The sequence below is a fragment of the Chiloscyllium plagiosum genome, unplaced genomic scaffold (assembly GCF_037043375.1).
Source record: "Chiloscyllium plagiosum isolate Xiang-an unplaced genomic scaffold, Cpla_swu_hap1 HiC_scaffold_27, whole genome shotgun sequence".
Taxonomy (NCBI): Eukaryota; Metazoa; Chordata; class Chondrichthyes; order Orectolobiformes; family Hemiscylliidae; genus Chiloscyllium; species Chiloscyllium plagiosum.
The window spans coordinates 57,291,806-57,315,257 of record NW_028270165.1 but is presented as its reverse complement, the minus strand read 5'-3'; the positions used below and the strand labels follow the sequence as shown (position 1 = coordinate 57,315,257).

General features: G+C 46.2%; 1 protein-coding gene across 1 annotated transcript in view; it reads right to left on the bottom strand.

Moving 5' to 3' along the window:
• Positions 1-15,233, bottom strand: part of LOC148144228 (uncharacterized) — a 29,821-nt gene extending 14,588 nt beyond the window's left edge. Inside the window, 2 exon segments of the mRNA XM_087975312.1 lie at positions 10,877-12,136; positions 15,098-15,233. Coding sequence (XP_087831438.1) covers positions 10,877-11,734 — 858 coding nt within the window. The 5' untranslated portion in view covers positions 11,735-12,136; positions 15,098-15,233.
• Positions 15,234-23,452: the final 8,219 nt, after the last annotated feature.

The following is a 23,452-nucleotide window of genomic DNA, read 5'->3' as shown; positions in this document are numbered from 1 at the left end:
CACTATTCCAAAAGTCACCTTCCCAATGTACAGCCACAACATGATCTCCCAATGCCTATACACAATGCTCTGACCAATAAAGGAAAGCATACCAAACACATTCTTCACTATCCTGTCTACCTGCGACTCCACTTTCAAGGAGCAATGACCCTGCACTCCAAGGTCTCTTTGTTCTACAACACTCCCCTTCACTGTGCCAGTCGTGCCTGGATTGCTTGACCAAAATGCAAAACCTCATTTCTCTAAATTAAACTCCATCTGCCACTCCTTGGCCCATTGGACCATCTGATCAATTCTAATTTATAGTGAATTCTGCTTCCTCTCATTCTCTCAAAGCTGAAAATCTCCATCCCACACACTCTCCCTCCCTTCTCACTTTGTAGAACCTAATCCCTGCTGTATTTCATCCTGAAGGGTCTGGTTCATGCTGTTTAACAGGCCCACACTCAGGGGTGATCTAATTGAAACATTCAGAATACTGAACGGCCTGGACAGAGTGGACGTTGGGAAGATCTTTCCATTGGGAGGAGAGACTCGGGCTCGAGGCACAGTCTTAGAGTAAAGGGAAGACCCTTTACATTGGAGGTAAGGAGAAACGTCTTCAGCCAGAGAGTAATGAATCTATGGAATTAACTGCCACAGAAGGCTGTGGAGGCCAGGTCACTGAGGATATGTAAGACTGAGATAGATAGGTTCTTGAGTATCAAGGGGATCGAGGGTTACGGGGAAAAAGCAGGAGAACGCGGATAAGAAACTTAACAGCCACGATTGAATGGTATGAGCAAACCCAATGGGCTGAATGGCCTAATTGCTGTTCCTATATCTGATGGTCTCTTGCTGTCCTGGACACAAACTGTATGAATCCAAGTAAGATTCTGTTAATCCATTTTTTAAGATTAGAATCAGTCTAGCCGTTGTGGTACAGACAGCCTCACACAGGGAAACTCACACCTTCAATACGTTATCTGGGACAACATGATACCAATTGGGAATGTAACTTTTAAAAAAGGTTTTGCTATTTACATATGAAAGAACTAAAACCAACATGGTTATTCTAAAAGAGGAGAGACTTAACAACAATCCAGGTCTTTTTCAATATATAATTTCAGTTACATCCCACTGTAAACTTTTGCTATAAATTCAATGTCTTACAATGGTATTCTTCACTACCACCCGATGAAGGAGCAGCAATCTGAAAGCTAGTGCTTCCAAATAAACCTGTTGGACCATAATCCTGTGTTTTTGATTTTTAACTTTGGACACAGAGCGTGAGAATTGGGAGCAGGAGTTGGTCATTTGGTCTTTGGAGCCTGAACCAGCATTGAACAGACCATAACTGGATATGAATCTTCCTACATCTCGGTGGATAGGCTGGGACTTTCTTCACTGGAGCACAGGAGGTTGAGAAGTGACCTTATAGAGGTTTATAAAATCATGAGAAGTATACATGAGGTGAATGGCAGGTGTCATTTCCCTCAGGTGGGGGTTTCAGGATTAGGCAGCAAATTTGAAAGGAGAGAGGAGAAAGGTTTTGAAAAGACTTGAGGCAGCTTTTTTTTTTAAATACAGTAGTTCACGTGTGGAATGAATGTCCAGAGGAAGTGATGTTACTTTCAAAAGACATTTGGTTAATTACATGAATAGGAAAGGTTCGGAGGGATATGGGCCAAACACAGGTAGGTGGGACTAGATTAGTTTGTGAATATATTCAACGTGGTCTAGTTGGACTGAATGGTCTGTTTTTTTTGCTGTATGACTGTAACTGTTCTGTACTTGTCTTAAAAACATTTTCTTGCTTTCTCCCATAAACATCCACTTTATTGTTGCTCAAAACTCAGATGAACTCAGCCTTGAATATATTCAATGACCACTAACTGCAGGAAGGCATCCACAATTCTGAACACAATTCCTCTTGCTAATATACCACTTGCCTTGCTGATTGCTTGCTGCACCTGTCTGACAACTGGCAGTGACTGGTGTAGAAAGACACTGAGCCCCCTTTCTACATCCACATATCATTCCCTATTCCCTTGTGCCTGAAACATCGACTGTCCTGCCCCTCAGATGCTGTCTGACCTGCTGTGCTTTTCCAGCGCCACACTTACTGACTCTAATCACCAGTATCTGCAGATCTCACTTTCTCCACATCTCAGTATATCACCATTTAAATAATACACTTCCTTTCTGCTCTTTTTCACAACTTCACATTGTTGTACTCTTTTTCTCATGTTTTCCAATTGTGGTCTTCTCTACATTGGGGAGACTGAGCATAAACTTGGGAATGGTTTGCTGAGCATCGCAGGCAGTTCCACAGAGGTTGACTGGACCTCCCAGTCACTACCCACTTTAATTCCCCTTCCTCCTCCCTTTCTGAAAAGATTATCTTAGGCCTTCTCCATTACCACAATGAACCAAACAGCAAATTGGAGGAACAACACCTCATCTTCCGCCTGGGCAGCCTAGAGCCTAGAGGACTCAACATTGAGTTCTCCAGTCTCAAATAACCTCACTTCCCATTCTCTCCCCCCCCCCCGCCCCCCCAAACGAGTCCCTTCTCAGCTCCTCCCCCTCATCACTCATGAACCAGATTTATTCCTCCCATTCACCAACCAGGTCAGACCTTACACCTATCCCCAATTCACCACCCTGCCCCAAGGACACTCTTTATCTGCACCCATCCCCAATCCTGAAGAAGGGTTACACCTGAAACATCGACTTCTCCACCTCCTGATGCGACCTGGCTTGTTCTTCCAGCCTCCTGCATGTCTATTTTGCCAATTGCGACACAGACGTGGAGCAACGTTTCTAGAGTCTGTCCACCCCGATTCACTGCCTTTCCTTTCAGTTGCTGCAAGTCAACAACTGAAGCCCTGAATGAAAAAAAAAGAAATGGAAAAGGTGGTGAGAGAAGAGAGTGCCGTACTCACAGATGTTGGACAGAGGAAGGAGATTGCAGTCTGGGGTGAAGCTCAATCTTCATTCAGAGAAACAGGAGCAGTAGCAGCAGCTTCAGAAACTCAGGGTCCAACTTCCGCATTCAGACAATGGGGTGGCTCTGATTGGCAGGAGGACTAGACTCTTTCCGGTCCTCCTGTACTTCCTATTGGTCGATCAAAAGAAGATCGCGCGCCTTTTTGTGCGGACTGCGATGATCATACCCAGTGTTTTTGCTGACACCCGGCGAGCATGTGCATGGCTTGCTGACACCGGCAAACATGCGCTGTATGCTCTATCGGGATGCTGGTGTTCCTGACAGATTTTAAGTGTTCAAATGCCAATAGGAAAAAAAGGGGTCGAGCCACAATATGTTTTCCCCGTGGTTCGACATTTTATTGCTTTTGCATTTTGTCTCGCTGCTCAACCTTTGTACGTCTTTTACCCTTGTTGAGAGAGTCTCCCCGTGAGCTGACTATGGGCAGCGCTTTAACCAGTTACACAGACTGAAGAAACATTACACTATTCGCAGGAGGGAGTGACTGTACACGTTTCCTGAGTGTGATCATACTTTCAATTGTTCATCGGAAACACAGAGCCAAAAAGTCACCAGAACTGCGGAGAAGTTGTGGAAATGTGGGGACTGAGGGAAGGGATTCCATTCCCTGTGGGCACTGGAGATTCATCAGCTCAGTTGCAGTACGGAGAGGCCGTTCTTCAAAAAATTATTACAACATTATTTCCCATTGACAAAAACACATTCACGCTGCCTGATTACCTTGAACTTATACAAGTGCCCTGTCATAATATCTTTGATAATAGCTTTGAACATTTTCCCCATTACATATGTTAAGTTAAATGGTCTGCAGTTTCCTGTTCTCGGTCTCCCTTTTTGAAGAAAGGATTTTTCCAATCTAAAGAAACCATCCCTGAAACTAATGAGGTTTGGAAAATTAAAACCAATACATTAACTATTACGGGGAGAATGCGGGTAAGTAGAGTTGAAATGCCCATCAGCCATGATTGAATGGCAGAGTGGACTCGATGGGCTGAATGGCCTTACTTCCACTCCTATGTCTTATGGTCTTATTTCACTCGCTAATTTCTCTTTAAGAGTCTAGGATGAATTCCTTCAAATACCCGGGACTTATCAGCTCGTAGTTCCAACAGTTTACTCAGTACTAATTCCTTGGTGATTGTAATTTTCTTCAGTTCCTCCCTCCCTTTCAATTCCTGATTTACAACTAGTTCCAGGGTGTTACTTGTATCCTCTCTAGTGAAGTCAGATTCAAACTCTTTTCAATTCATGTGCCATCTCTTTATCCTCCGTTACTGAATCCCCAGACTCATTTTTGTTAACTTTTTTTTTAAGAAAAGCTGACAAAACTTTCCAACCTGTTTTTATAATATTTTTAGCTAACTTTCTAACCTTAATTGCCGTGCTACTGCCTGCATTATTTCTGATATTTTGCCACAGCTCCCAACTCTAGCATCAACTTGTCTGCATATTTTATTGAACTGACCTTGATTACGTAATGCAAAACACACAAGGGCAAATCTTTCCTCTCCAGAAAGTCTTAGTACTTAACATGATAAAATTCACTTTGAAATATTGTTCATCCAAATTTTACCAAGCACATACTACAGATTCAACATCCCACAATGACACCCAGTTTTGTTATGATCTTTAATTCTGAAGAGACATTTGAATACCCAATGATTAACTGGAAGAACTCTTCATTAAGTTTTCACATTTTTAAACAAATAAAAATTACCAATTAATTGGAGTCTTGATAGTTTATTCACTTTCTGGGAATAGTCCAAGGGATGCAACATCTCTCTAGGATTCACTTGAATCCTTCTCAGGATTCCAAGTATTCCTGGTAATTGTATGTGGGAAAAGATCTGCCACCCTGGCAACCCACAATAGGCCCACAAAAGCAAAATTGGCCAAACTGTACCAAAACACCCAGAATGTCTTAGCAGGGACCAAGCAGGCTGACAAGTGAAACTAGACAGCACTTGCAGACAAGGGAATACCTGTACAGCTCAAGTACCCACTAACAATGACAGAGTACCACAGCTATCACAAGGCCCTGAGGGCAGTTTCACAACACAGCAATACCAAAGCCACACAAAGAACAGGTCAGACAGAGAGGCACCAGCAAGAGCATTGCTCCCAGGACAGGACAATGGAAGCACCTCACCGCTTCAGAGGAGACATTAGCACCTACCTGCGAAGATGAATGGAAGCTCCTGATCCATCGATACTGTCAGAATGTTGCTTTGTGTAGAGAATTAGGACATTCCTCTGATAACTGTTTTGCGATTAGCATCATTGTAACTAGATTACTCCATTTCCAGCAGCAACATTTCACTGCCACCCAGAGAATTGGCTATGAGGTTGCTTTACTATCCAAAGCCATCATGTCCCTACAATGTGCCCCTGCCCTAAACCCCACCACCCTGCTTCCACTCACTCTGACCACTATTACGGATGAACACAACTGTTTAGACCTTGTCCAGCAGGTCGTTGCCCCATGCCCTGACCTCTCTGAAACACCTCTAGACAACTCTGACCTCATATTCTACACATATGGCTCATCCTTCAGGCCCTCAGACCACTGCACACTGGCAGGATGTGCCCTCTGCACTCCTTTCATAGTTCTAGAGTCAGCTGCACTGCCAAATGGCACATCTGCACAATTGCAGAACTGTTTGTACTCACTAGGGCTGGTGTCATTGCTAAAGGGCACACAGCAAACATTTATCCTGACTCCAGATATGCCTTCGGAGTCATCCACGATTTTGGCACATTCTGGAAACAGAGAGGCTTCATCACGTCAGCAGGGAGGCCACTACAACACGCTACGCTGATTTCTAATCTCCTGGAAGCAGCCCTGTTACCCTCAGCCCCAGCAATTATCAAATCCCGTACCCATACCTCAGCCACTGACCCGGTCACCCTCGGGAATGCCTCAGCTGACACAGCAGCCCGGAAGTTGCACTGCACCCCACCATCTACATCCTGCAGGCTCCCATATTCCCTGACCCCATGGAGGCTGTGCAAGCTACCCAAGAAACTGCTCCACAGCAGGAAAAGGACAGTTGGGCCTGCACTGGGGCCACACAATCTCCTTCCCTCAACCTGCTAATACACCCTGATGGCCACATCATTTGCTCAAGTGCCCACCTACACACACTGGCCCTAGCAGCCCACAGCATTGGCCATACAGGCAAGAGGGGCATGATACACACTGTAACGCAGTCCTGGTATGGACCAGGATTCACTGCCGCTGCCCAAGTCCTGCTGTCACAGTGCCTCATCTGCCTGCAGAACAATGCAGGGAAGCCAGTTGTCAAGTACCTGCCAGTTCCTGAGGGGCCTTTCAGCCTCTTACAGATTGACTTCACACACAAATACATGGTTACAAGTACATCCTGGTCATCAGAGACATGTTCTCCGAATGGATGGAAGCATTTCCCACAAGAAAGGATGATGCATGTATGGTAGTAAAATGCCTCCTAAAGGATGTCATCCCCAGATTTGGAGTTCCCAGTAGCATAACGACGGAGAGGGGGACTCACTCACGGCTTAGCTCGTGACCGGCATTAGCGAGGCACAAGGGATACCACAGCGACACCCCATCCCCAACCAACCCGTTGTCAGGCATAGTCGAGCAGATGAATGGCATCCTGAAGACCACACTAACTAAAACCACCCAGAAAACAGGACTGACCTGGTCAGACACCTTGCCACTTGCCCTCTATGCTACACATACGCAGCCAAACTGAACAGCTGTGCTCACCCCTTTTCAAGTACTTATGGGGCAGCCTATGCCCACTGCCACCAGACCCCTGACACTCACCACAGACACAGCCCTGCTTCTGACACAAGAGGCCCCACTAGAGTATGTCCAGGCCCTTTGCAGGAGCATTAGTGCTCACACAACCAGGTCAGGGCTGCATTGCCCACACCCCAATCATTGCCCAGTCATCTGTTCTGACCTGGGGACTATGTCATGATCAAATCACTAGAAAAAGATTCTCTCTCCCCTCGGTGGAAAGGTCTGTACCTGATCCTGATGACAATCCGGACTGCTGAGAAACCGGAAGGATGGCCCGAATGGACACATACCACCCGCTGCAAGAGGGCTCCACAACCTCTGAACAGGGACCACACAGAGGAAGGCATCACTCCGAACACAGAGGATGAATCCAGCTTCTCGCGGCAGCCATCACCATCTGATCTGTCTGACCATCACACTGTGGCTTGCTGGTAAATAGGCCCAAGGGGCAGCACATTTCATAATCCACTGTGATTTGCAGGCCAACACCTTCCTCAAAATGGCTCATGGGTATGCGATTTAATCAAACCCGCTGCTGGGTCTGCACTAGGTCCCTGTCCACTCTCACGGGGGGTATTTCCTTAGCCTCAATCCCCTTAAATATCTCTGACATGGCGGAATGGTGCCTGGAGCCAGACAGGTCCCCTGAAGTTACCACACTCAAAATACCACCATCAATGACCAAATATGGGGGTAACAGTCCAGCCCGCTGGAGGTCTGCAGGTTACCACGTGGAAAAATATAAAGGGTGCTTTTACCCGGCCTACAACCTCTCCCATGAACCCCCAGCCCTGACCATTGCTGACACTAACACACACGGGCCACCTGCAGGTTCCATCTGTTTGAAACACACACAGCCATCTGGATGGGAGGCTGACTAGAGCCGGTGCACTGACTCCCTGCTCCTAACTCCCGCAGCACGCCGATCCACTGCAGAAGGCAGCATTTTAAACCGACAGGTCCTCAACAAGATCACCCAGAATACCACCTTCCTCACCAGCTGGACAGGGACCCAGACACTCCATCTCCAGACCGACAATGGCACCTATTTTATCTGTGGCCACAAAGCCTACTGCTGTCCTGGACAGGGAGCTACAATGTTGGGTATGCGGTACCATTAATTTATTACTCCCAGTCCCCTCCCTTCCCAAAGCCCATGCCAGGCAGCAGACGAGCCCTCGCTGCCATTGAAGCAGCTCTCTACCTGATGTCACCCCACTCTGCAACTTTACAGTTACAGGTAGAAGCCCACAAACTCACTGTATTCGCCCAGCTGAATGTGGAGGCTGTTGCCATCTGTACTGTGACTCTGCAGAACACGATAGCCCTGGACTACCTACTCGCTGTGAAAGAGGGCACGCGCAGAGCCTGACTGCAGGGACTGATAGCCCTCATCACTATCATTGCCAGGCTTAGAGTGCTAGCCATGGCTATCCGACTGTGCTGTTCACACCTACGTACAATTCTGTTACCCTCTGGCCCCCTCACCACTCAGCTAGCACAGATCCACTGGGAGAACATCCCTGCCCCTAAAATAGCCTCTCCTGGACCAGACTCGGACACAGAGAGCTATCTGTCTGATACCGAGACCCCTACCCGACAATTCCCCTGGCTCCGGCTACATTGCCCCTTCTCGTCCCTCCCCTGAGCAAAACAAAAAGAAAAGGGGGGAAATTGTGGAAAAAGATCTGCCACTCTGCCAACCCACAATAGGCCCACAAAAGCAAAATTGGCCAAACTGTACCTAAAACACCCAGAATGCCCATGCAGGCTCGCAAGCCAAACCAGACAGCACACACGGACAAAGGAATGCACTTCAACCTCACTACAATGACAGAGCACCACAGGTATCTCAAAGCCCCAGGGACAGTTTCACAACCCAACAATACCAAAGCCACACAAAGAGCAGGTCAGACAGAGAGGCACCAGCAAGGACTTGCTTCCAGAACAAGAAATGGAAGCACCTCACCACTTCAGAGGAGAAGTTAACACCTACCTGTGAAGAGGAATGGAACCATCGATAGTCAGGATGTTATGCTGTGTGAAGGAACAGGACATTCATCCGATAACTGTTTCCAATTAGCATCCTTGTAACTAGATTACTCCATTTCCAGATACATTGTATATTCCCCATTTCTTAATCAGCCTTATCGTACAGCATTATTATAAAAACTGGTCTCATCCTCAGCTCTTAGAAGAGAAATTCTGATCTATCTGTACAGACTGTCAATTCTGTGCCAGTCTAGTCAGTTTCTCTTCCAGTGACATTGCTTGTAATAAAGTGTTTGTCAATTTCACTTTGTGATCTCTAACTTATTGGGCAAATTTCTCCGACATGCTATAACAGGGCAAAAAAAACTGTACTCAGTACTCTGAAAGTGGTCTTACCAACATGATGTCCCAACTCCTATACACAACGCTGTGAACAATGAAGGCAAGTGTAATGAACGCCTCTTAACCACCCTGTCTACCAATGATGCAACTTTCATAGAACAATGTCCCTGAAACCCACCATGTCTCTGTTCTACAACGCAACCCAGGGCCCTATCATTAACTATACAAATCCTGCCCTTCCTTGTTTTAGCAAAATGCAACCCCTCGCTTTTATCCATACCTCTCTCATACACATGCTCTCTCTGAGACACTCACACCCTCTCACAGGCTTCTCCTCCATCACACTCACGCTTCAAGCATGCACACACGCAAACAGACACACGCGCTCTCATGCACACACACTCTCTCATGCACACACAGGTCTATGGGGTGAATTTGCATTTGCAGATATATTCAATTTTGATCAAAAAGCACACAACCTGCAGGCAGTTGATACATGTAATATTTGTAAATTCCTACTTTGGAAATAGAACCAGTCTGATTCAAGATTGGGATACAGACAGACTCAAACCTCACACATTTCATTATTGTCTGAACTGAGATGAAACCGATTTATATAAAACCTTAAGTCATCTCGAGAATCTGACTTCAAAGACTTTCTGGGATTTACACATTAATGAACTAAAACTTGCAATCTATTCTAAAAGACAAAAGACTTCACAACAATCTAGGTTTGTTCAATATATCCGATCAGTTGCACTATACTGTGATCTTTTGCTATAAATTCTGTCTTATGATCCTGCTCCACAGCTTCCTAATGAAGGAGCAACGCTCCGAAAGCTAGTGGTTCCAAATAAACCACTATAACCTGATGTGTGATTTTTTAACTTGATCCAACCCAGTCCATCTCTGGCTCCTCCACATCATTTCTCGTGAAGGCAGCCCACCCCTCCCGGTGCTGCCAGTAATCTTTACAATGCGGATGAAACGATGCAGTACCTGTACTCCTTAAAAATTTACAATTTCTAATGATACTAGCTACTCATTCACTGCTCCATCTGATACACGACATTAGAAACTTAGTGCAGGAGGCTGGAAGAAATGAGCAGCTTTAAAACAAAAAACCTCTTGGACCTCAAAGCTTTCAATGAGAGTCTGAGCCCAGCAGTAAGTTCAGGTAACCTTTATCAAGACCCAACTTTACTACAGCTTCAGATTCCCCCAGCAAAAAGGTGTAGAAAAAGTAGCTTTTTTTAAAAAAACAGTTCATGGTCAAAGAGTACACAGTCTCCCCACCCCCCACTTTCTTTACTATTAGTCAGCACCAAGTTGTCCCTTTGTAATTGGATCCTTGGTACAGCCTTAACCCGTAGGAAGTATTGCCTCACTCAGCAATTTCAACCCAGACCCTGTATCCAAGTGAGTTTCTCCCTGTTCATTTCTGCAGGTGGGGGAGTCAACCACACTGCTCTAGGTCTGGAGTCACATGTAGGCCACCCGGGTAAAGGATGCAGCTGGGACAACTGAGTGAATCCTTTCCTGCAAAGGCAGTTTCCTTTCCTAAAAAGGGCATGAGTGATTCAGATGGGGGATCTCACGCCCCCGCCCCCAAAAATGGTTTCATCGTTAGATTCCGAACTCCAGACTTCTGACCGAATTCCAATTCCGCCATCTGCCACGACGGGATTCAAACCCAGGGGTCCAGTCGATAATGGGACTCTGCCATTGCTCCTTCAATCCCCCTGCCATGGCACGTGAACTCGCTGGTGCCTCTGCAGGTGGGAAGAGCGGGTGAATCCCTTCCCACACTGAGAGCAGGTGAATGGCCACTCCCCAGTGTGGACCCGCTGGTGGGCCAGCAGGGTGGAGGCCTGTGTAAAGCCCTTCCCACACTCAGGGCAGCTGAGGGGTCTCTCCCCAGTGTGGACCCGCTGGTGCTTCAGTCTGTCGGATGAATTGCTGAAGGCTTTCCCGCACTCGGGGCAAGTGAAGGGCCTCTCCCCGGTGTGGACCCGCCGGTGGGTCAGCAAGGTGGAGGCATGGGTAAAGCCCTTCCCGCATTTGGGGCAGCTGAAGGGCTTCTCTCCAGTGTGGACCCGCTGGTGCTTCAGTCTGTCGGAGGAATTACTGAAGGCCTTCCCGCACTCGGGGCAGCTGAAGGGCCTCTCCCCCGTGTGGACCCGCTGGTGCCTCAGCAGGGCGGAGGAATTGCTAAATACCTTCCCACACTCAGGGCAGCTGAAGGGACTCTCCCCAGTGTGGCCCCGCTGATGCCTCAGCAGGGCTGAGGAATTGCTGAAGGCCTTCCTGCACTCGGTGCAAAGGAACGGCCTCTCCCCGGTGTGGACCTGCCGGTGGGTCAGCAGACTGGAGGCCTGGGTAAAGCCCTTCCTGCATTCGGGACAGCTGAAGGGTCTCTCCCCCGTGTGGACTCGTTGGTGCTTCAGCAGGTCAGAGGAATTGCTGAAGGCCTTCCCACACTCTGTGCAGGGGAACGGCCTCTCCCCGGTGTGAGTGCGCCGATGAGTCTCCAGGGCAGACGGGAAATGGAAACTTTTCCCACAGTCACCACACTTACATGGTTTCTCTACGGGGCGGGATCCCTCAGGTTTTTCCATGGCCAAAACTACGCACAAAAATGTGTAGAGCCCCTCCCTGCCATGAATCCCTCTTTCCAGGCTGTATAACTATTTCTGGCTCCACACTCAGTGCACTGCAACAGTATGGTCTCTCATCCAGTCCCACTGATTCTGAAAACATACAGAAACAGGAACCAAAAAGCTTTGCTCCTTCTCACAGAATCACAGTTGAAAATTGTTGCGTTCCCAATGGATTGAGTGACTGTCAGACATTGACATCAAAGTGAGGACTGCAGACACTGGACACTCAGTGTCGAAAAGTGCGGCGCTGGAAAAGCGCAGCAGGTCAGGCAGCATCCGAGGAGCAGGAGAGTCGATGTTTCAAGCATAAGCCCTTCATCTGTTGATTTTGAAACTTCCAAATTCAGATCTTCAAATAATCTGTAAAAAGAGATTACAAAAATCATCACTGTCAGTGCAGAGTAGAAATTCAGAACAAGCAACTCTACTTTCTGCAAAACGTTTTTTTCTTTTGTTACTCCACAAAATTGAAAGCATCATCCCACTCTCTCTCTCTCTCTCCCCCTCTGTTCTCACTCTGCGCTAATTCTCCTGAAGGTGCTGATTCAGGATCTTACAGGGGCAGAAAAGCAAAAATGTCAAGTCTGACATCTCTCTGAATTTTGGATAACTCCACCTGAAAGTTGATATCTTTCCCAATATTGGAATACTGCTGAGACTGAACAGGTCTGATTTTGGGAAACAAATACTGTGTCAATTCAGGGTGAACCTGCAATGCAGCTTCTTGATGAACAATGAGACATGAAATGGTTAACATCCCCAGGAAGGGGGAGAAAAGGAGACATCAAGGTATTGACACCGACACCAGAGAGAAAGTTAACATGCCGATCAGGTATCCAGAAACAATCTAGGCCCGTTTGCCAGCACTTGGCCCATTTTCCTTTAACCCCTTCCTATTCATATACCCATCCGGATACCTTTTCAATGTTGTGATTGCACCAGCCTCCACCATTTCCTCTGGCAGCTCATTCCTTACACACACCGCCTTCTGAATGAAAACGTTGCCCCTTACGTCCCTTTTAAACCTTCCCTTCCCCACCCCACCTGCCCACCATGAACCCTTACATTCTGGAGTATCCCATCTCAAGGAAAAGACCTTGACTGTTTACCCCATCCATGCCCCTCATGATTTTATCAACTTCAGCCTCCAGCGCGCAAGGGGAAACAGCCCCAGTCTGTTTGGCCTCTCCCTATCACTCAAACCCTCCAACCCTGGCAACATCCTTGTAAATCTTTTCTGAACCCTTTCAAGTTTCACAACATCCTTCTGATAGGAGTGAGACCAGAACTGCACACAACCTTCCAAAAGTGGCTATGGTTCTGCTGAACAATGGCAATTTAATTCCAAAATATTAATTTCTTCATGAGAAGGGAATAATTGGCAATGTAGCTGTAAGAGGCCTCTTGCGGAAGAGTGAAGAACTGAGTGAGAGAACTTTCCATTAAAATGGAGAGGAACAGAGTGATTCTGAGACTGGGGACTTAAATCTAAAGCAAGGAAATTACAATGGCAGCGGCACAAACAGGCCACAACAAATGAAGGAACATTTTTGAAAGAAATGACAAACATTTAAAGAGCACCTGGAGGAACTGTAACAGTTGTCCATTCCTGTCTGAAAAAATAAAACACAGAAGGTGACACAGCCACGGCTAACAAGGGACATGATGGATAGGACTAGATCCAAAGGAGTGGCGTACAAATTGGCTCAAAATAAAGTAGCAGATCTGAAGACTGGGAGCAGTTCAGGTTTCAACAAAAGGATTGGTCAAAAGGGGAAAATGGGGTATGTGAAGAGGAAAATAAAATTAGAGAAAACAATAACAATGAGAACAGGCTAAGTTCTCATGTGGAACAAAGAGATGGCAGACCAATTAACCACACATGTTGCTTCTATCAAAACACAGGTAACATCCCATGTTGGGGAACACATGGTCCAATGAGAGCAGAACTGAAGGAAATGAGCAGTTGTGGGGAAGTGGTGTTGGGGAAACTGATGGGATTAAAAGTTTACAAATCCCTGTGCTGGTAACCCACACCACAAACTATGGTCTGAGGTCATGCAATTGGAAAATCTTGGGCTGATCTTAGCAGAACTGTTTAATGGTAAGGTCCTATGGAGTGTTACTGAACAAAGTGACCTTGGAGTGCAGGTTCATCGCTCCTTGAAAGTAGAGTCATAGATAGATAGGATAGTGAAGAATGTGTTTGGTATGCTTTCCTTCATCGGTCAGAGTATTGAGTACAGGAGTTGGGAGGTCATGTTGCAGCTGTACAGGACATTGGTTAGGTCACTTTTGGAATACTGTATGCAATTCTGGTCTCCTTCCTATCAGAAGGATGTATGAACCTTGAAAGGATTCAGAAAAGATTTACAAAGATGATGCCAGGGTTGAGAGATTTGAGCTATAGGGAGAAGTTAAACATGCTGGCGGTTTTCCGTGGAGAGTCGGACGCTGAGGGGTGACCTTATAAAGGTTTATAAAATGATGAGATGCACGGATAGAATAAATAGACAAAGTCTTCTTGCTGGATTGGGGTAGTTGATAACTCGAGAACATAGGTTTAGGGTGAGAGGGGAAAGATTTAAAGGAGATGTAAGCGGCAACTTTTCATGCAGAGAGTGGTAAGTGTATGGAATGAGCTGCTGGAGGAAGTGGAGGAGGCTAGTGCAATTGCAACATTTAAAAGGCATCTGGATGGGTATGTGAACAGGAAGGGTTCAGAGGGATATGGGCTGGGTGCTGGCTCAAGTTATCCCTCCTCCTGCATTGAATTTCAAATCCATCTTCATCATGTCTTTCCTCCACTCCTGGCGTTCTCTTTTCTCCTGTCTACAAACTGAAAATAACATCAACACATCAATGCTCTCCTGGTCACTGAGATCTTGGAAGTACCCAGTTTCTGTTCCAGCTCCACAAATGATCAGATTCATTCACCTCAAATTCACAGTCCGCCTTCGTGTCATTCTAGATGTCTCTCTCCCTCCCACTCCCTTTTTCCTGTTTTAAGACCACACAAACCAAGCTCAGGGCCAGGTCTCTCAGAGTGAAATGAGGAAATTCTAGTTGAATGACACCAACTGTCACTTCTCACCCGGAAATGACAGCTGATGGTGCCCTCACCAAGATGGCCGCCCGCGCTCCCCGCCCCAAGTCAACATGCGCCTTATCCTTACAATGATGGCGCCCTGTTACCCGGGCAACACGAGAGCTCCTTCGGTGGTGAAGTGGGCCTGGGGAGGTTTTATTCACGGCCTCAGGCCTCCCCCTAGGAGTTTATAAACTCCCCAGTCTCCCTCCTCCCGCGGTTCCCAATCCTACCCTGTCTCACTGTCTCCTCTCCCCGGGATGTTTCTGAAACCTGGTCCTGTTCTGAAGAAGGATCACCGGACCCGAAACACCTCCTCGATTTCTCTGGACAGGCGCTGCCGGACCTGCTCAGTTTTCCCAGCGGCTCCTGTTCCTGTTCCTTTAGCCGCCGGCGCCATTCCTCTCCCACACTCAGTAACTGTGCCTCACCGCACGCATGCGCACAGCGAGGGCCCTATAGGGAGGTTTCTCGATCGCATGGGATCGTGGGAATTGAAGGCGCCATTAATGTCATGAAATCCAGTATCCCATATGCCTTCTTAACTGTCCTATTCACGTGTTAATGAAGTTAATGAAGAAGGGCTCATACCCGAAACGTCGATTCTCCTGCTCCTTCGATGCTGCCTGACCTGCTGCGCTTTTCCAGCAACACATTTTCAGCTCTGATCTCCAGCATCTGCAGTCCTCACTTTCTCCTCCTTAATGAAGTACACGTCAGGGGTAAATCATTCATCGATTTTAGATTTATACATTGAGTGGAACACTACAGGTGTTTAACTCTAAACTCTAGTTCCAATTCAGTGTCAGTATAATCGCTTTTTATCTGCTCGAAAATAAGCATCGAATCAATGCACTCCATCTGACCCTTCTTAACGTTGATTTTCTTTAGTTTGCAGATTCCAACACTGTTTCAATAATTTATTAAAATCTACTTCTAGTACATGGGCGTCACTGGTTGGCCAGCATTTGGTTCTCCTTGAGAATGTGGTGGTGAGCTGCCTTCTTGAACCGTTGCAGTCCAAACCCTGTACGGTGACCCACAGCATCTTGAGGGAAGGAATTCCAGGATTTGGACCAGTGACACTGAAGAAACATTTCCAAGTGAAGATGGTGAGTGGCTTGGAGGGGTACTTGCAAGAGGTTGTGTTCCCAGGTATCTGTTTTCCTGGTCCTTCCAGATGAAGTGGTTGTTAGTTTGAAAGGCAATTTGTAAGGTGCTTTGGTAAATCTTTGCAGTGCATCTTGTAGGTACTACACACTACTGCTTCTGAACAGTGGATATGGTACCAATCAAGCAGGCAACATTGACCTGGATGGTATGAAGCGTTTCAAATACAGTTGAAGCTGCAACCCCATCCAAGCTAGTCGGGAGTATTCCATTACACTGCTGACTTGTGGCATGTAGAAGTTGGAACAGGTTTTGGAGAGTCAGGAGGTGAGTTACTCACTACAGTATTTCTGGCCTCTGACCTGCTTTTGTAGCCACTGTGTGTATATGGTTCATCTCGTTGAGTTTCTGTTCAATGGTAAACCCCAAGGATGTTGATCGTGGGGTATTTAGTGACAGTAACATTGTTGATATCACAGGTCAGTGGTCAGATTATCTCTTTTGGGGATGAGTCATTCTGTGACATTTGCATGGCATTCATGTTACTTGCCACTCATCAGCCCATTGGATATGGTTAAGATCTTGTAGCATTTCAAACTGAACTGCTTCAGTTTGTGGGGAGTTGTTTATAGTGCTGAACAGCTGCAATTATTGCGACATCTCCACTTCTGAACTTATGATGGAGGAAGGTCATTGATGAAGATGGTTCGGCCTATGAACTCCTGCAGAGTTGTCCTGAAGTCGAGATGACTGACCTCCACAAATCATAGCCATCTTTCCATGTGCTAGGTATGACTTAACAATTAAGACATATAAAACTAATTGAAGGAATAGGTATGAGACAACCCTCTTCAGGGTGTCTCCAGTGCAGGTTTTTCTGTTCTCGAAACAATCTGATAAATGTTGACATTCATCAGCCTTTTGATCTTGGCAGTTTCCTTTCTCTCCAACATTTGTTTCACGTTAGCAAGTTGAATTCTTCTGCATTTTTCAGGAAAATGTTTTACAGAAGGTAACATTCTTAATATCTGTGTAATATTCCATGGGAAAACTGTCTATAGTCCACCAGTTGGAGAAAATTTCTCTGAAAAGGTTTGTCAAATGCCCTGCTTCCACAAGACCCAGTGTTCCCAAAGTTGAAGTACTTTTAACAGCCCCTTTATATTTTCCAGAATTCCCATGATAGGAGACATGTGCCACTTGTACCCACCACAAATCTCCTGAAACTGGGTGCGCTACAAAAGTCAAGCAGGAAGATTATCAGTAAAAAGGTCTGGTTTCAATCACAGAGTTATAGACATCTGGAGACACACTGCACGGAAACAGATCCTTTGGTTCAACTCATCCATGCTGACCAGATGTCCCAAGCTGATCCAGTCCCAAGTTCCAGCCTTTGGCCCATATCCCTCCCAGATGCCTTTTAAATATTGTAATTGTACCCATCTCCACCACTTCCCTGGCAGCTTGTTCCACACACACACACACACACCACCCTCTGCATAAAAAAAATTGTCCTTGAGGTCACTTATTCCTTTCTTGCTACCCACAGCACCTCTTCTCTGTTCCCCACCACCCTCAGCATCCCCTGTCCATCCACAGCGCCTCCTGTCCATTCCCACCTTGCCACCCACAGTGCCCCATGTCCATTTCCCTCTCCCCACCCTCTGCCCACCCATCCATCCTCCCTCTCTCCCCTCACCCTCCACTCTCCATCTCTCTGTTCCCTTCCTATTCTCTCTCTCCACCAATTCTCTGCTGCCCATTCTTCCACTGCCCCCACCCTCTCCTTGCCACTCATTCTCTCTCTCCACCCACCCTCTGTCCCCGTCCATTCTCTGTCTCCCCTCACATTCTGCACCCCACACCATTCTCTCTTCTGCCCCCCCCCCAACACTCTACTCCCACATTCTCCCTCTCAGAACCTTCCCCCCCATTCTCTGGGTCCCCCACGCTCAGCCCCGCAGGCCTTTCTCTCTCCCCCAAGTCCTTCTCCTCTCCCTCACCCTCTGCTACCCTGTCCATTCTCTCTCTCTCTGTTCTCCACAGCTCCACCCAGCCCCCGTCCATTCTCTCTCTATTCTCCCCAGCCTCCGTCCATTCTCTTTCTGTTCTTCCAAGCCCCACCCTAGAGTCCCCATCAATGTGAGGAAGGTGGCAGGGAGGAGGAGGAGCTAGAAAGATTGGGAGCTTATTTGAAATTGAGTTCCCCAATGTTGAGTCCTCCCAACTCTACGCAGCCCGGGCGGAAGATGGGATGTTGTTCCTCCAATTTGCAGTTTGATTCATTGTGGAAAGGGAGGAGGCCAAAGATAGTTATGTCAAAAAGGGAGTGGGAAGGGGAATTAAAATGGCTGGTGACTGGGAGGTCCGGTCAGCCTCTGCGGGCCCAGGTACGATGCTCGGTGAACTGTTCCCCAAGTCTCCCCGATGTAGAGAAGTTCACAATTGGCAAACACATGGCAAATGCCACAATGTAAAATTATAGCTTCTGCTGTGAAAACAAAAGCAGAAAGGAGGTGTATTGTTTAAATGGTGATGTATTGGGATGTGGAGCAAGTGAGGACTGCAGATGCTGGAGATCAGAGTTGAAAAGTGTGGCACTGGAAAAGCACAGCAGGTCAGACAGCATCCAAGGAGTAGGAGAGTTGACGTTTTGGGCATGAGCCCTTCATCAGGAATGATGTGTGAATGTACAAAGGGGGCTCAGCGTCATTCCACACCAGTCAGTACCAGTTGTCAGACAGGTGCAGCAAGCAATCAGCAAGGCAAGTGCTATGTTAACAAGAGGAATTGAGTTCAGAAGTGGGGATTTCTTCCTGCAGTTAGGGGGTCATTGAATGTATTCAAGGCTGAGTTCGTCTGATTTTTGAACAACAAAGAAGTGGATGTTTATGGGGGAAGGCAAGGAAATGGTTTTAGAACAGTTTCAGTCCAACTAGTCCATGCTGACTATGTTCTCAAACTAAATTAGTCCCAGCTGCCTGTGTTTGGCCCATATCCCTCCAAACATTTCCTATTCATGTACTTGTCCAAATTTCTTTGAAACGTTGTTACGTTTCCTGCATCCTTCCTCTGGACATCTATTCCACACACAAACCACACTCTGTGTTTTTTTAAAAAAACTGGTGCCCCTCATGTCTTTTTAAAATCTTTCTCCACTCACCGTCAAATTTTGCTCCCAATCTTGAAACCACCCCAGAGAAAGAAGACCCGCCGTTCACTTCATCTATATCTTTCATGATTTTATAAACCTCTATATGGTCACCTCGCAACCTGCTGTGCTCCAGTGAAAAAGTCCCAGCCTATCCACTTAGATGTAGTTAGATTCATATCCAGTTATGATCTGTTCAATGCTGGTGCAGGCTCCAAAGACCAAATGGCTGACTTCTGTTCCCAGTTCTCTTACTGTGTCCAGGACAGCAAAAGACTATAAGACATAGGAGCAGAAAGTAGGCCATTCAGCCCATCACGTCTGCTCATACCATTCAATTGTGACTCATAGGTTTCTCAATCCCATTGTCTTGCTTTCTCTCCATAACCCTCGATCCCCTTGATACTCAAGAACATGTGTCTCAGTCTTAAATATACTCAGTGACCTAGGCTCTGCAACCTTCTGTGGCAATGAATTCCATAGATTCATCACTATCTGGCTGAAGAGGTTGATGTTTATCTATGTTCTAAAAGGCCTTCTCTTTACTCTGAGGCTGTGTCCTTGGGTCGGAGTCTCTCCTACCAACGGAAACATCTTCCCAACGTCCACTATGTCCAGGCCATTCAGTATTCTGTGTGTTTCAATTAGATCTCTCCTGAGTGTGGGCCTGTTAATCAGCATGAAGCAGACCCTTCAGGATGAGGTACAACAGGGATTAGGTTCGGCAAATGGAAAGAGAGTAGTGGGATGGAGATTTTCAGCTTCGAGGGAATAAGAAGGGAAAGAGAGTTCATTATAAATTAGAATTGTTCAGGTGGGCCAATGGGCCAAGGAGTGGCAGATGGAGTTTTATTTAGAGAAATGAGAGGTGTTGCATTTTGCAACTGTATAAGACATTGTTTAGGCCACTTTTGGAATACTGTGTTCAGTTCTGGTCTCCCTGCTATAGCAAAGAGGTTGTGAAACTTTGGAAGTGGTTGGAGAAGATTTACAAGGCTGTTGCCATGCTTGTGACCTACAGTGAGAGGCTGAAGAGGCCAGGGATATTTTCCCTGGAGAATTGGAGGCTATGGGGGTGATCTTATAGATGTTTATGAGGGGCATGGATAGGGTAAATATCCAAGCACTTTTTGCCAGGGTAGGGGAGTCTAAAACTAGAGGGCATATGTTTGAGGTGAGAGGGGAATGATTTAAAAGGGACGTGACCGGCAAGGTTTTCATGCAGAGGATGGTACATGTGTGTAACAAACTACCAGATAATGACAACATTTAAAAGGCATCTGGATAGGTACATGAATAGGAAGGATTTAGAGGGATATGGGCCAAATGCGACTAGGTTAATTTAGGATATTTGGTTGGCATGAGAAGCTGGGCCGAAAGGTCTGTTTCCATGCTTCAAAACTCTAATCAGCTTTGCTGAAAGCAGAAGAGTCAGAGCACTTTCAGAGCAGCTTTCAAAGATGTTTTGCCCTTACTGGGAGCAATAGACAACAGGTGCAGGAGTAGGTCATTCTGCCCTTCGAGCCTGCACCACCATTCAATATGATCATGGCTGATCATCCTTAATCAGTATCCTGTTCCTGCCTTATCTCCATAACCCTTGATTCCATTATCCTTGAGAGATCTATCCAACTCTTTCTTAAATGAATCCAGAGACTGGGCCTCCACTGCCCTCTGGGGCAGAGCATTCCACACAGCCACCACTCTCTGGGTGAAGATGTTTCTCCTCATCGCTGTCCTAAATGGTCTACCCCGTATCTTTAAGCTGTGTCCTCTGGTTCGGCACTCACCCATCAGCGGAAACATGTTTCCTGCCTCCAGAGTGTCCAATCCTTTAATAATCTTATATGTCTCAATCAGATCCCCTCTCAGTCTTCTAAACTCAAGGGTATACAAGCCCAGTCGCTCCAGTCTTTCAGCGTAAGGTAGTCCCGCCATTCCAGGAATTGACCTCGTGAACCTACACAGCACTCCCTCAATAGCCAGAATGTCTTTCCTCAAATTTGGAGACCAGAACTGCACACAATACTCCAGGTGTGGTCTCACCAGGGGCCTGTACAGCTGCAGAAGAACCTCTTTGCTTCTATACTCAATCCCTCTTGTTATGAAGGCCAGCATGCTATTAGCCTTCTTCACTACCTGCTGTACCTGCATGCTTGCCTTCATTGACTGGTGAACAAGAACACCCAGATCTCTTTGTACTGCCCATTTACCTAAATTGACTGCATTTAAGTAGTAATATGCCTTCCTGTTCTTTCTACCAAAGTGGATAACCATACATTTATCCACATTAAACTGCATCTGCCCACTCACGTCACCTGTTCAGGTCACCCTGTAATCTCCTAACATCCTCCTCACATTTCACCCTGCCACCCAGCTTAGTATCATCAGCAAATTTGCTAATGTTATTACTAATACCATCTTCTATATCATTAATATATATTGTAAAAAGCTGCGGTCCCAGCACTGATCCCTGCGGTACTCCACTGGTCACTGCCTGCCATTCCGAAATGGAGCCGTTTATCATGACTCTTTGTTTCCTATCAGCCAACCAACTTTCAATCCAAGTTAGTACTTTGCCCCGAATACCATGCACCCTAATTTTGCTCACTAACCTCCTATGTAGGACCTTATCAAAAGCTTTTTGAAAGTCCAGGTACACTACATCTACTGGATCTCCCTCATCCATCTTCAGAGTTACATCCTCAAAAAATTCCAGAAGATTAGTCAAGCATGATTTCCCTTTCATAAATCCATGCTGACTCTGACCTATCCTGTTACTACTATCCAGATGTGTCGTAATTTCATTCTTTATAATAGACTCCAGCATCTTTCCCACTACTGAGGTCAGACTAACTGGTCTATAATTTACTGCTTTCTCTCTCCCACCTTTCTTAAATAATGGTACAACATTAGCCACCCTCCAATCCGCAGGAAATGATCCCGAATCTATCGAACTGTGGAAAATAATCACCAACGCATCCACGATTTCTCGAGCCACCTCCTTCACCATCAGGCGCCGGGGACTTATCAATCTTCAGACCTAACAGTCTCTCCAACACCAAATTATGGCAAATATAAATTCCCTTAAGTTCAGGTCCTTCAGCCACTGTTACCTCAGGGAGACTGCTTGTGTCTTCACCAGTGAACACAGATCTGAAGTACCGATTCAATTCTTCTGCCATTTTTTTGTTCCCCGTAATATATTCCCCTGTTTCTGTCTTCAAGGGCCCAATTTTAGTCTTAACCATTTTTTTGCCTTTCACATATCTAAAAAAGCTTTTACTATCCTCCTTTATGTTTTTGACCAGTTTTCCTTCGTACCTCATTTTTTCTCTGTGTATTTCCTTCTTAGTTATCCTCTGTTGTTCTTTAAAAGCTTCCCAGTCCTCCATTTTCCCACTTATCTTTGCTATGTTATACTTTTTCTCTTTTAACTTTATATGTTTCTTAACTTCCCTCGTCAGCCATGGCCACCCTTGCCTCCTCCTAGGATCTGTCTTCCTTTTTGGAATGAACTGATCCTGCATCTTCTGCATTATACACAGAAATATCTGCCATTGTTCCTCCACTGTCATCCCTGCTAAGGTATTGCACCATTGAACTTTGGCCAGCTCCTCCCTCATAGCTCCATAGTTCCCTGTATTCAACAGAAATATTATCACTTCCGATTGTACCCTCTCCTTCTCAAATTGCAGATTGAAGCTTATTGTATTATGGTCACTACTTCCCAATGGCTCCTTCACTTCGAGGTCCCTGATCAATTCTGGTTCATTGCACAGAACAAGTTAAAGTGAAATCTTTAATTTGTGGGACAGCAACTGAGTGAATGAGTATATCCAGAATTTTAGTGGAAAGTGGGAATTCATTGCACTGTGGGGATGAAGTGCTTTAAGGTTTACCGGCAGTAAGTACAGGTGTGCTGAGTGAATGGTTAGGTGGGTTCTTGTTTTAAACTGCTCATTTCTTTCAGCCTCCAGCATTGTATTTCCACTGCTGTACATCAGAAGAAGTGAATCAGTCACTGTTATCATTAGAAACCTTACGGTTTTCAATACCTCATTGTTTCCTGAGCATTTTAAAGTTTACTGACAGCAGCGGGGTTTGGGCCGTATTCAATGGAAACGATTAAGCAAACAGATAACACACATACGAGAGGGCAGGGTGGGACTTGTCTTTTGATTTGGTGGAAGGTGGGAGGTTCTTTGCGCTATGATCCGGGGCAAACACGACTGCAGTAAATCATTCAATCTCTACAGTGTGGAAGTAGGCCATTCAACCCCTCTGAAGAGCATGCCATCCCGACCCACGCCCACCAGCTCCCTGC